Genomic DNA, 14749 nt, shown 5'->3' with positions numbered 1-14749 from the left:
CTATCCCAGGCTATGAACCAATGGACTTTCTTTCTATGTGCGCATTTAAAATTCACTTGAACGGCGACAAGAAAACCGACATTCCTCAAACACAAATAATCGACGTGGTATGTTTGGCTGTCTGTCTGGCTGATCACCTTGCCTATTTGATTGAAAAATGATTATGAAACGGGGTCAAACGGGCAGGAGGTTCATCTACGAATAAGTGATACAGCCGCCCATTGTCACTCTCAGTGCCAGAGGGCTCGCGAACGCGTTGCCGGCTATTTAAGAATTGGTACGCTCTTGAAGGACCCTAAGTCGAATTGGCTCGGAAATCCTTCAGTGGGCTAGCTGGTTCCACAGAGCGGCTAGAAAGTAGATCACCACACTCATATACCAAAAGTAATAAATACCAGTACCATTAGTACCAGTACAAATACCTATGTTTTTGCTTGGTTGACCGTTTCGAGTTTGTTGTGAATTTTTGTATAGGTACCTTCATCTGTGCGTTCTAGTAATAATTATTTAGTCTTAGTTTGTAATGTTTTCTCAGTAAGCGAATTTTTTAATTCATATGAGATTCAGATGAGAAATAAAGTTATTCTAACCGTAAATATACATACAAATTATTGCCCTTCTTTAAAAAAAATTAAGTATAGTAAGTGCATATTCGTAGGCTAATACAAAATAAAACTTTGTAGTAATCTCATACCTTTTTAGCTGCTTTGGTCCTAGTAGCGAGCTGCGTCGCTTTATGTACCGGTCCGGCCAATGCGGCCGCGCAGGCGACAGCTGCGCGTAACTGTCCGTCCGTTAACGCCCACGCCAACGGCTCCGGACGCAACACTAAACGCGAACCGAGCACTGCACAATCTAGAAAATTCCAAAATATATTGTTTCTTTTTTAATTTTATGGCAAAATTTATAACTTCATGTCAGTATATGTGTTCGGCTTTTAAATTATTATAAGAACATGAACAGAAGTACATACATGTATGAAAGGATAATAAATGTATTTATGTAAATAAATAAATAAATAAAATATAAGATGACATTTGCATGCCTATTTATATGTGGCGGATTTTTGTAATTTATGTAACTATTTGTAAGACTATTCTAGCAAATAAACGATTTGATTTGATTTGATAAACGGATAATTTTACTCAACTCTAAACTTCGGCTTCGGTAAGTCTGCTTATAAAACTAAGAAAACTTTATCGAGGAAAATGTTTTTACTTGCATCTCTTGTATATCAGAGAGAAGAAAAAGAAATAACATCTTTATTACACATAATAAATAAGGATGTGTCATAAAATCAGAAAGTACACCAGCCACCTGTGCTAGCAGTACTTTTCCTTCATTTTCCATAACTTTGGGACTTCCTGTATATATTTATATACCTACATATATGTGTGTGTTTATTCGATTATGATATAAAACCTTTCAGTGCTTACGTGTTTTAGAAGATAGCACTCAAAATAATAACCAATATTTTACTTATAAACAAAGTACACTTATGAACTTCAACAGAAAAGATGTTAGGTAAATTAATTCTAAATTTACATTTATTACCAGTTTGCAAATCAAGGTCGTAAAGCAGGCAAGAAAATACAAAATATTGTGTGATGTGGCTAAGGTTACTATAGATATAATAAAGTAATAAATCAATATATCATTTCAATTAAGGATTTTCAATTAGTGTTTTTAATACAATTTTCGCCAATTCCGTTTCCAAATATATATATATATTAATTGGAAAAAAATTAAAAGACATACCAGCCAGACGTTTTTTGATCACAATCCGGCAATGCGTAGTTCCGAGTAGAAGACGCAAAGGCGGCAAATTAGCTGCCGCGACCCCATGAGCCTTCGCCTCTATTCTGGCACTTTGCCACTCCAATTCCTTAAAACGTAATAAGATTTTCCTTTACAGATACAGTAAACATGTCTTCGATACAATGATAAATTCTACATAGCATTGCACCCACCCTCTATAACGACAATTTAATAATAAAAAGTACATTTTAAGTTGCCGAGATTAGTTAAAACTACGGAAATGTGTACGTTATTTTAATTAACAAAATCTCCATTGAGGTAAACCTATTTGTTTGTACGCTGGCTGAGTTCACAAGAGTTGCTTGCTATATTGTTAGTTATAAGATTAAGGAATTTAAGTTGAATTTTTTAATGTTTGTATGTAGGTTAGTTGGTGTGGGTAATATTATGGAATTCTATCGCATTAGTTGTAACTGTTAAGATAGGAAAATTTACTGGAAATAAACAAATAAAAAATAAATAAATTTTATCGCTTTATCGAGTTTCGGCATCATACGTACCGAACTTTTTAAGAAATTCGTTCTTATGTTTACAAATTGGCATTACTCGAACGTGCTTTATCACGAAGACGCCGCAATATAGAATATAAAAAATACAAAAGATTGCTGCACCAGAAATTATGGTGTATTTTCATTCGTCAAGCGAAAATAACAGACTATACGCAAGAGCGCTCAAATAAGTTTTTTTTATGTTATTACTAATACTAGTCAGTAAACTGTTATTTTTCTATTACAGATTTTTTTCTTTTCATTTAATAACAACTCTTTGTAACGTCAAAATATGCAAAGTCAGGAGTCTCGTTAGAGTTTGCACTATATTTTTAGACAATTAAAAAAAAAAGAATTATACAAAGTTGAAACGTAATAAACATTTTCTGTTTTCATGTAGCGTCAAAAACACCAGCTTCTTAAAATAATATAGGAATGTATTATTTTAAGAAGCTGGTAATAGGAAAATAATATTTGTTTCGCCTTCATAGATTATTATTTTTTTCTCAGGAGAATATAAAAAAGCAAACAATATTCTATTGAGATCGGTCAAACGGAAAGTCAAATCATCTCTTTGGTTTTTTCTTCCTTCTTTATGGAAAAAGATGGCGCAATTTAGGAAAACTCTTTACATTCTTGATTCTAATATGATAATTTAATAGTTCATATTACCTTAAATATTAGCAGCTGTCCTGTGTCGGGGGATTTGATTCTAGTCAGTCTTAGATCACCCTTTCTGCCATCCGGTGTGCGTGACTCTACCGTCACTCTTGAGATCTAGACAGGAATGTTTTGTCTTTATCACACATGTAGCATTTAAAAATGTAACTTTAGAAAATTATATCTTAATATATATATTTCTTGTGTGTGACTAAACTCCTCCTAAACGACTGGACCAATTTTGATGAAATTTTTGTGTGTGTTCGTGGAGATTCGAGAATGGTTTAGATTCACAATTTTGTCCGCTGGACAATGTTTTTTTTAATTAATTAGTAGTTGTTGATTTTGGAATGTTTTACATTGGATCCGACAGACGGCGCTACCATCGCACTGTCAAATTTTAAATAATATTCGAATTTTAATTTCTTTAGATATTGTCATAACATTTGAATAATAATTTTCATCAAAATGGTCCAGAATGTGAAATGCTTATTAAAAAAAGTTTGAAATTTTCAAATTAAAGACGTATAGACAGGACAACGTCTGTCGGATCCGCTAGTATATATATATATATATATATAAATAGGAGGTAAATTGATACCAAGGAATAAACGGTATTATTAATGAATTTTGAAGCTAAACTTCTTTGGGCGCATGAGAGTACATTTTTGATGGAACGTCACGAAATTGTGCAGCGTTTTTGTAGAAGGAGAGAGAGAGAGCGATTGAGACCGATTGAGATAGTGTAAGAAAGGGAGATCGAGAAAAAATATACGCTATTGATTGATGTAATCATTTAGTAGTTATATATAAGAACTTTAGATGGAAATTTTGTCGCTTAACGTCTTGTACAGTAAACATAGATTTTTTATTTATTTCATTATCATTTACATACAGTGTGAAAATAGATATACAAATAAGTGACCATCTATTGGGGCCATTATCTTATTAATAATTAATTTACAAAGAAGTTTCATTTCTGACAGGTGTACTTTGTATGCATGCCCTTTTTTTAAAATGAAATATCTGTGTTCTGGATTTTATCATTATATTAACATTTGTAATAGGTACAAATGGCATTGCTAAAGCTTGCATTTTGACTCTGATGTTCATCCATGATATCCATAAAACATATAAAGTTTTAATTAAACATAATTGTAAAATAGTATAAATTATAATTATTTTTTCATTAAAAAATTCAAACCTAGATTAGAGTACAAAGTTATATTAAATCAATGTTAGGAGGTACACTATTATAACTTACATTAACTGCTAGTTCTAGCTAGTATATTTTAAATTAAATACTTAAATAATAATATATAAATTTACCTGAACACTACTGGTGAATGCATCACAATTAAAATCTATTTGAACATGATTCACAGCCACTGAAATGCCATCTATAACCTGAAATAAAAAATAAATCTAGGTAAGCTAAATACTAAATTATACACCATTTTTATAAAATCATATATAACTTTTCATATTTACTTTAATCATATAAATTAAAATAATTATACTTAAAAATTAGTTACTGGCAGTTGATAGGATACGAATTATCTAGACTAACAAAATAATACCGTTTTACCTTATGTATGTAACTATATTTCCCAGGAACTGGCATAGCAGCTGCCGCATTGGGATTCATGACCCGCGGCTCCTCACATACTTCCAATGCTATATGCACTTCATCTAGGTTCTGAAAGAAATCAATTTAATGCATAACATATGCTTATTTATGTTAAAATGTTTACATATATAATAGTGTAATTTTACACTCTCATTTTTTGGTTTGTAAATGGAACTTGATTTAAAAGCTTATGTCTTTTGCACTTTATATACAAAAGGGGTAATAATAATAAATCTATTTTTTTTACAATTTGGGATGAAAATGAGGATTTTTTTCTAAAAAAATTATTTATTCATGTAGGTATGACATAATGAACATCCAAAAAGAAATATACATTGAATGCTTCTAATTTTACATTTACTGCCAGTTCTCGTATCAAATGTTGAACATACAACGAACATTGAATTGAAAAATGTAGTTCAAAACAAATCTTAATAGCATATAATCTGCTATTCAGTACTACGGCTGTTCAGTAGCAAAATATTATAACATTTTCATAAACCAATATGCTATAAAAACTAATAACATAGTTACAAGCATTATCTAATTAAGTTTCGCTTCGTCAATTACCAATCCTTGATCTACTGACATTGGCTTTAAAAAATACAGCAATCATTTTGTATAAGACTGTGTACTTGCTAGGCTTAAGTATAAAAAATTATTATATATTATGTACACTTACCAAAACAATGGGTACTGTTTTTAGCTTGGTCCATTGTATTCTAAATGATGCACGGTTGCACTTAGCTGATGTCAAGCGCACCCAGCCAGGAAGTTCCAACAAATCTGTCAATAAGTCTTCATCTAAGGTCAAATCCTGAAGCTCACCAGAGCCTCGGAGGGCTGACAATGATATTTGTTCGGGTGATAAATTCTTTGTATATCTGGAAGAATAGTTTTATTTTTCAATTAGAACAATCTTACGTTACATTTGTTTTTGATCTTCATTATCATGGTTATGACATTGTGTTTTAAAAAGTCACTAAGTCCAGAGTAACAATTTAATATTGCATTTCTTGAGAAATCCAACATTAATAAGATTTAAAGCATTACCTTACATTGCTGTATTATGTTGGTCATAAAAATTTAGTACAAGTAAAAGAAAGAAAAATATATAAAAATATTATTTTTCAATTTCTTAGAAAAGATCTTACTAGTTAGAGGACTTATGAAAGATTCATTACGTATCATTACAATATCACTGTCTCTAATAAAGTCTTAATTTATACCTAATTAGTTTATAACGATTATCCTGATTATCGTAAATAAATATAACAATAAATATCAATACGATATCATAAAGTACCTGGATAAGTGTTTCAATAGCTGGTTTTTAATTATTGTAACCATTTCGAAGTGTCGATAACGCTTTCAATGTCGAATTTATTTAGAGAATCTTTCTAAAAAACATATCGAATTGTAATTTATCGTAAAAAATCAAGTTTTTGTACAGTGATTTATTTTCGTTGAAAAATTTTGACGTTTAAACTTCACCGTTCACACCATAAAATACTCTGACGTTTAATGTTTCAGTCCAAACTGCAAATCATAGAATCACAAGACACAGAAAAGCGACTGCGCTTTGTTTATTATCGTAACTTAAAGTATATAACAGAGGGCTTATAAAAGTAACAAAAATACTTTTATTAGTAGAACAAAAAATTTGTAAAATGCATTAGATTTAGTAATACTTAGTTCTCTATATTCTCGTTTGCCCATTTAAACTAGCAGACAATGTTTATTAAGAAGAAACACAATTCGTTTATTGACTATGAAAATATAAAAGTTAAATAATATATTACCATCATAAATAAAGTATTAATGTCTCTTCTCTAAACCATATCCTGAAATATTTCAGATTTAATTTATATTTAAATTCAAGACAGTGATCATCTTTAACCTGTGATCTATGTTTGTTTACAAAGAATTATATTTTTTAGTCTGTGGAATTTATTTAAACTGACGGCGCGGTTCCTATTATTTTGTTTACATGTTGATAGGTCATTATTGATTTTACAAGAACATTCGAAGATATTCAACAATGAACATTTTTCATTCGCTTATGTTTTAACAGTTATTGATATAAAATTTTGTTTATAAATAAGTAGACCTGGACAAAATTTTAGTGAAATGTGGTTTTCCTGGCTGCAAATAACATTAAATTATTGGGGTGCGAAATTCAAACGCTAAAAAAAAGAAAATTGCATATTCGTATGTTGACATTGTCAAACTGTTTTTTAAAGTGTTTCTATGAATTATTATTTCGTAGTGATCGAGAATTTTACAAAATATTATAATTTTTAACTTATTTTGAATATATAAATAATGTGGTAACTATTATTTGTGATCGGAGTATAGTTTATCTAAAAGTTTGTAATAAATATAAAGTCTAAGTAAGTTAAAAAAATATTTAAGCACATTTTAGTTCGGATTATATGTAGAAGATGTACTGTATGTACTCGGCAATCTACTGCAATAAATAGACTGCTGTAGATCTGCGTAGAAGTAGTGCCGGCTGAGCTAAGCTCGCCAAACAGCCCGTGCTGAGCTGTAAAGGCCCTTAAGGCCAACAGCGAGATTCCATTCCGAAAAAAAAATGCGTAGAAGTAGTTGACGCGTTCAGTTACGAGTATTAACGTAACGTACGCTTTTATATGTTAGTGCAATTACGATTTATTATTTTTTATTTTTTAGCTTTGACCACAAAGACGCACGCTTGGCACTAATGTCGCAGGTTGAATGCAAAGTAGAAAAAATAAGTGAATACATAGATACTCAATATTCTGGAGGTGACACTAACAAAATGAAATTAAAACAGCTCTACCAGGAAGAAAATAACAACGATATCGATGAAATTACTAAAAATTTTGACATGGGATGCATAGTTGATACTGTAAAACGACCGCCAAATATTTGCGTCGAGACATGTGTATACAATTCGGAATCTGAGAGTGAAAAATCGGAGGCAAACGATGAAAATGATGAGCATTATTCAGATGAGTTTGAAGAGGATAGTGAGGTGGAGGAAACAAAAATCGTTACAAAGTCCGTCAGCGATAGTTCATGTAAAACACAATTGGATAACGATAAAACAAATAAATCGGTTAAGATGTCGAAAAGTCATACATCTGTATCTAGCAAACCTCAGTCAATATCTGGCAGATCTTCTGACTATGGGTAAGAATTTAAAATTATATAGTATATAATAAGCAAGCTCATACATACCAAAGTTAATGATTTTTTTAACTTCAATTCTTCTAATTTGTCCTCATACGCGACGCCTGAGCGTATTAGCCCACTATTACGCTCAGGCGTCGCGTATGCATGTGAGTGAATGAGTGAGTGTAATGTGTATGAATCATAATATACATGCTAGGTATCACTCTCGATGTGCTGATTGTGCACATAGACTTAAACTCCAAAGGTGCATTGCTGGGGATGGAACCTACGACCTCAAGGATGACAGTCGCTCACTGAAGCCACAAAGCTCTCACTGCTCTTGGAAAAATTTGAACCTAATCCTATATATTTTTTTCAGCTCAATCTCAGTACCCCAAACACGTCGAATCAATATGTCATTCACAAATGAAAGATTACGGGAGATTGAAAGGCACAATCACATTCTCTTGAACAAGATCCTTGGTGCTCGTAATAACAAAAAGTGTGCGGCGAAAGACCCTACCAAAAAACCGGTACCATCCGCGGCTGTCCACAGAAAACTCAAACAGAGGCAAATTGACCATGATAATATGGTAATACAATTTTTAGTATTCTTAGAGCTTCTGTGTAAAACCGAATTTCGTGGTATTAAAAAAAATAAACCAATAATTTTATTACTATGTAAACGGAACCGATGTTAATTTTGTTTTGGAATACGACGCCTAACTTGAAATGTTATGTATAGGTAGAACAGAATAAATAAATAAACAGTGATAAATATATGTCTTTTCAGATTCTATTAAAAAAAATACAACGAGCCAAATCTTCGGCTTACAGCGTACGACGTTGATATAACCAGCGCGCTCTGCGCGCAGGCACTCGATACCTCTTCATTGTTGAATATATTTTTACTACTAATTTTATTAAGAATTTTTATTTTATCCTCTTCGTAAAAATCAAATCGCTCTTGTACCCTATTAGATTACTAAACGTGTATTTATTGCATTACAATTATAGAGGTACAGCAAAACAAAGAGTTTCATGTCCCTTACTATGGAAAACTCGGTTTTGTACCGCGCAGCTCGGACATACAACTAATATTTAAGGCTTGACTTAAAAAGCTATCGTATGGTTAAAGGTTTACCAAATAAATTTGCTATATACATTTTTTTTTCTTTATATTATCCTTATACTAGCGACCTGCCCCGGCTTCGCACGGGTGCAATGCTGATAAACTGACACTACAGAAAATCTGTGAACGTTGTATATAAAAATGTGGGTTATCCATAAGACATAGACATATACCATCACGGACTCTGTAGACCTTTTCAATGTGTACAATACTTAGTACATTATTTTGATAAAACTCGTAGGGTTCAGCCTGCGTTTGCAATGTAAGCGGAAAAAATGTAATCATTTACGACATCACATTAGAAACCTCAAAAATAACAGTACTTCTCCACTATTTAATGGATGTTATTATACATATAAACCTTCCTCTTAAACCACTCTATCTACTAAGTAGTAACTAACTAAAACCGCATCAAAATCCATTGCGTAGTTTCAAAGATTTAAGCATACAAAGGGACATAGAGACAGAGAAAGCGATTTTGTTTTATACTATCAACTATGTAGTGATACTAACTGCCATCTTGTCAACGGAACACCTTCTTGATATCGGGTAAAGGCTTCTTCTAGCGTTTTCCAAATATTTATATATCCATGGCTTTCCATCTCCTTTCGCTTCCTGCTAACGCTTCTATATATTCTATCCACCTTCATATCCTTATCTCCTTTTTACCCTTGGTCCAAATACATAGCTGTTTTTAAAATCCAACATTTATCTGTGCTTCTTGCTATATGCCCATAGCCCATAGCCCAACTGCCAGCGAGCATTTGTATTGCGTTTATAAATTTATACTCTTTTGGTTTACTCTGAGATGCAATGAGACTAATCAGCGTTTTAGTTAATATAATAAATAATTGCAGATTCTATAATCTGCATTTACAGACTTACCTATAGATAAACTGAAAATTCGTACAATTTCGGATATGTGTAAACATGAATAAAATTTAGGGATTAGGTTTCTTAGTAAATGTATTATATTTGTAACTATTTAATTATATTCAGAACTCTAAAATATAATTAAAATAATTCGAGATTAAAAAAGCGATTACCTTTTTTGAAAACGCCTGTTAAAAAAAGCCTAACAATAAAACGTGGTTACAATATTGCTTCACTGGTGTCGTTTTGGTCGAACTTTAATTGTGATTTCTATAACCAAAATTCCCATAATAGATAGGTAATCTATTACGGAAGGGATGTAGACGTATTAGAAATTTAGCTTTTCTAATAAAGATTCAAGATTTTACGCTTCGGTATAAATATTTTCAAGAAACTTTTTGCAAATTGTTATCGTTTATTTTGTCCAAAACTTATTCAATGTTCTGTAACAATTATGTATACATAGTACATTTTAGCAGACTCAAGGCTTCAGTATGACACTTAGGACTAAACTCCGTATTTAAATGTTGACAAGAACAAGAGGAAGTGGCTTATAATGTCTTAAGAAAAGCTTTTGACATGGTTGACAATGATAAGCTCTCAAAAAAGTTGCAAACCTAGGTTTCAAGCGCAATTTAATGAAGTTAATGGCAAGTCGTATGGCGTACATAGAGTACGCTGGACATAATAATACTGTAGTCAATAAGACACTAGGCTGGCCTAGCACAGCACGCCACCTTTTGCACAATTTAAGGGTTATGAGAACTCAGTTGCTATTTTAATATTCCTTACGGTTGTATTAGTGACGCCGCATAATTTCCTTCCCAACTTCTCTATATGAGTTCAACGCTTGGATGATGGTAAAATATGTAGAAGGTTTGTATAGCAAAAGGGATTAGCATCAAGGCTTTCCTTTGACTTTCTAAATTACACACGCATACATATAATTAATACATCTTAAGGTGGAGTTTCACGATCCAATTCAATTCCAAGCAGCCCCGCCCCACCTTTAGCAAGAGCTCTGAACCCAAACTAACTAACTAACTTTAATTATTAAATAATATACGACAATCACAGTGTAAGGTGGGATAGGAGATAGACAATCTGGGTAAGATAAATTACAAAAATACAGAGAGAGATAAACACATACATAAAAAGGTCATATTATGTACGTCAATGAATCAGTATTTTTCCAATCTTTTGCTTGGCATAGCGGCGATACGGCGAATTAAAAATGACTATAAAACCCGTAAATACGTTAACGATTTACGTACTACTGTCGTCATTATCATGCATACGTAAACCATTTACGTCTTCTATTGTTTGTAGTTCAACTTAAAGAAAAACAGTTTACCTTAACTACTCAAAATTACATAGATTAACTCATAATAGTTGTCATGGCACTGCTGATTGTTTCGATTGCTGGCGTAAATGCATCATCGTTCCTTTACAATGAAATAATAAAACTGTGGCACTACAATCTTTCGTAGGTTGCTCGCGCAGTCCAGCGTCGAGAAGCTTCCATTCCCCATGCTCTCACAGCTGAATAGTTTTCTCGGCGCCAGAGGACGACCATTTTGTGAAGAGGAGGGGGTAATTAAATGTATAAATGTATTTAAAAATGATAAATGGATGGCAAAAGGATTTCTGTTAATTTTATAGAAAAAACTTTGTTGTTATAATATTTTTAGTTGAAGTTTAGCCATTCTTCCATGATACACTATGGACTAAATTTAATATCAATTATGGGTTGGACTTATTCTGTGAAATTGTGAAGGTGTGGTATTATATGTAATATTTCGTCGTAGGCCGTAATATTTCTAGTAAGCCTATGGTCTTCCCTACGGGTTACGCCTACAGATCACGTTATACAAATAATGTCATTGAAATTGTTGATATTTCTTCTTGGGCTTCTGTAAAAATGGAGTTTAGAAGTCGATCTTTCAGATCTATTCTTTATCAGATTTATTTACCTAGCGCGAAAATTAGATAGAATTGAGTATCATTTATGAAAATTGGATGGGTGAGCGATAAATATTTGGTCAAAGTTAATTCCACAAAAATTTACCCTCCCTCATGCGTCTAAAGAAGTTTCACTTCAAAAATAGAAAAATAACAAACTACAAAAGTACTTATCCCTTTTATAGGTCGAAAAACAATTCCATTTTATTTAATATCTTAGTCTGTAAACAATAAACAGAAAATCGATTAATTCAATACATTATCATGTTTATATACGCCTCCAGCATAGTTTAAAAAATACTCAACTGTTTTGGCTTCGCGGCTTGTCGTGAGACTCTTCTGCGAAGGTAAAGAAAGAAACCCCGGCTGTGCACCACGACGGCGTGTTAGGCAGAAATGGTTGGACGGAATCACAAACTTTGGCTATCAACCGCCTCCCTACCGTCCTACTACCTTAATTGTTAGCGAAAATAAGTTATTAATATTTATTGTTCTGGGATTGATTTATATCACTAACAGAGCTCGTTTTCATGTACAAGTTCCATGTAGTTCTCTCAATATCCGTACAAAAGCAATTATTGAAATCGGGTTACTACATGTATGCGGATAATTAGGTAAAAGGGGGGCAGCTCTCCAATACCAGCTCTTTCCACTTGACCATATTCAACGAAGAGCAGTTCGAATCGTCGACAACCAATACCTTTCTAAACCGCTTGATTCCTTGGCGTGGCGTAAAGATGTAGGGTTCCTCTGCATCATCTTCTGAATTTACCACTTTTCTGTGATCATTACCTGAACCTGATTTTCATTATCGAAGATCGAGGCAAAATACGAAACTCCACCCTTATCATCACGCCGTCTATCATTAACTGGGAGGAGCTGTGGAACCAGCTGCCCACTGAAGTTTCCAAACCAATTTGACTTAGGATCCTTCAAGAAAAGAGCGTACCAATAAAAGGCTGGCAAAACATTAAGAGCATTAAGAGTCATCATGGTATTACTTCCTCCTGCTTGCCCCCTGTAAAAAAAAACTAAGATTTAACAAAGAATTTACACGCCATTCTTTAGTAGGTCGAAATACTGATAATTATATTCATAATAGCCTTGAATTTTTCACACCTGTGGAATACACGTGCCGTAATTATTAACTTCCAAGCGATAAAGTTTATTATTAGATTGTTATTACCACTTTCTATTTATCGATGGATGTTAATAAATGGATGGTTGATGTTTATTTATAAATTTATTTTATACATGAAATACTTTTTACTATAAATATAGTGATTTCAACTTATCTACATAAGTGACTAGCTTGACTTGATGTCTTGAGCCTCTTATCTCACATCGCTCTAAGTCTTTCTAGCTCTCTTTGCCTTATCTGTACGACGATAGGTTTGCCTGGGTCGGCTTCGCTGATATTTTGGGTAGAATGTCTGCCGAGGGCCCATCTTGAGGGCGTGTGAAGGGCTGAGGTGTTTTTAGTGGGTGGGGTCTCGCTACCCCTCTGCACAAACAGCCTCTCATAGCAGTGGGATTTGAGGGTAAATCCAGCCCCACTGTCCCCACGTCTATCTGAACATCTATGACGCAGGCCTTCGTGAGCGCATTATCACCTCATAAAAATAAAAATGTCTGCTTGTACTAGTGTACACACGTAAGAAGTGAAACTCTTTAAGAACTTATTTTCAAAAAATGATCTACTATATGCAACTTTACAGAAATTGGTTTAATTTAGTTCAATTAGATAAAGTTTAACGAAAGGCTTTTATATTCATTGACATAAATACAAATAATACAATTATTTCATTTTGCCTTATTACTACTAAAATTATTATCGAATTTCATTAATTGTATAAATAATTACTATCATTTTTATCGTGATTATGTACTTTTGTTATTAATTGCTTCGAATCTTTTCGAATCAACAGTGGCAGGGACAAGAAAAATATGGTGCGTAACGGAAAAATGTGGCGTGTTATTGAAAAATATGTTTCCCTTCAAAAAAGTAGATTCAGTTTAGATTTTATAACCGTTCATAATTTAATTGATATTCTAAGGCCAGCGTCCGGATACTAAGAACAATTGAGCTGAATTACTTTTATCAGCATAAACGTTTTATTTTTTGATGAATAATCATAATAATATATCTTTGAAATGGACAATGAAAATTTGTTATTTTTTAGATAAAGTTATTCGAAATTTTAAACAATTTTTCTAGGCCAGAACCTGTCTGTTGCTGAGAGCCATCCTAGTTATCTATCTATATATTTAATATAATATATTTTATTTTAAATTCGACATTATCGCATTGGCTTATTACTGTAATTATATATGTGAATAAATAAATAAAACTTCTTCCCTGACATTAACGTGAATTATTAACTTAATGTAGTCTTGTGGTCAGCGTGATGCTGCAAAAATGCTTTGATAAAATTGAAGAGAAGCCTCAGTCTCAATAAAAACGCGACAGCAGCTTCATAACTAATCATTTATCAGACTTCTGACCTCTTTATCCCATAAATTACACGCTCATTTAAATATAATATATAGCTATCTGCATTTCCGGATACGGCTTTTGGAAAATCGCCAAACCTCGCGTAAATGAGTTTCCATGAAATCAATGTTTTCAATAAATCTGTTTTGATGAGTGCTTCGCTAAGTAATTTAAAATTAGGGGTTTACAAATATTTATAATAGATTAGCATATCGTGTCTTTAAATTCCTTTTTTTGGCAGCCACAGAATATCATTTGGTATGAGTGTTATATATGTGACTTGTATAAGAACGTTTCAGAATGTTATAATGAACCAGTAGAATTTGATCAATTTAAGAAGATAATTTATGCAGCATGCTTTACTTTATTAATAGGACCAACAACGGAGTTGACAGACAACCAGACAAAAATTTATTTCAGTCGGGTTTTTGCAATAATTTAATGTAGATTCTACTTGGTTTTAGTATTCAACAAATATATATCAAAAGAAAAGTGGTTTAGTAGTCTTCACTAGTCGGAATTGAAATTTTTCT

At 32.5% G+C, this 14749-nt stretch overlaps 2 protein-coding genes across 7 annotated transcripts in view; one reads left to right on the top strand and one right to left on the bottom strand.

Moving 5' to 3' along the window:
* LOC110996839 (UHRF1-binding protein 1-like) overlaps positions 1-6108 on the bottom strand; it is a 31657-nt gene extending 25549 nt beyond the window's left edge. For 3 of the 5 annotated variants that reach the window (XM_045631570.1, XM_045631572.1, XM_045631573.1), the window contains exons 1-7: positions 5903-6107; positions 5279-5480; positions 4555-4665; positions 4296-4373; positions 2979-3083; positions 1759-1885; positions 695-855 (exon numbers count right to left, since the gene is read on the bottom strand). In XM_045631570.1, coding sequence (XP_045487526.1) covers positions 695-855; positions 1759-1885; positions 2979-3083; positions 4296-4373; positions 4555-4665; positions 5279-5480; positions 5903-5946 — 828 coding nt within the window. In that variant the 5' untranslated portion in view covers positions 5947-6107. Of the gene's footprint in view, positions 1-694; positions 856-1758; positions 1886-2978; positions 3084-4295; positions 4374-4554; positions 4666-5278; positions 5481-5902 lie in introns of all 5 variants that reach the window. The other 2 variants (XM_045631574.1, XM_045631571.1) reach the window with 2 other exon arrangements.
* Positions 6109-6583: 475 nt separating this feature from the next.
* Positions 6584-8678, top strand: LOC110993110. 2 transcript variants are annotated; one of them, XM_022259223.2, is made up of 4 exons: positions 6584-6807; positions 7291-7773; positions 8135-8348; positions 8549-8678. In XM_022259223.2, exons 2-4 carry the CDS (start codon positions 7322-7324, stop codon positions 8603-8605), a joined length of 723 nt encoding a protein of 240 aa, XP_022114915.2. In that variant the 5' UTR covers positions 6584-6807; positions 7291-7321; the 3' UTR covers positions 8606-8678. The 2 variants fall into 2 exon arrangements, with proteins under 2 accessions (XP_022114915.2, XP_022114914.2); XM_022259222.2 differs by lacking the exon at positions 6584-6807 and adding an exon at positions 6839-6989.
* The last annotated feature ends 6071 nt before the right edge of the window (positions 8679-14749 follow it).

Source organism: Pieris rapae, chromosome 16, assembly GCF_905147795.1.
Source record: "Pieris rapae chromosome 16, ilPieRapa1.1, whole genome shotgun sequence".
Classification (NCBI taxonomy): domain Eukaryota; kingdom Metazoa; phylum Arthropoda; class Insecta; order Lepidoptera; family Pieridae; genus Pieris; species Pieris rapae.
The sequence above is the reverse complement of the archived record's forward strand: the minus strand, read 5'-3'. Positions and strand labels throughout refer to the sequence as shown.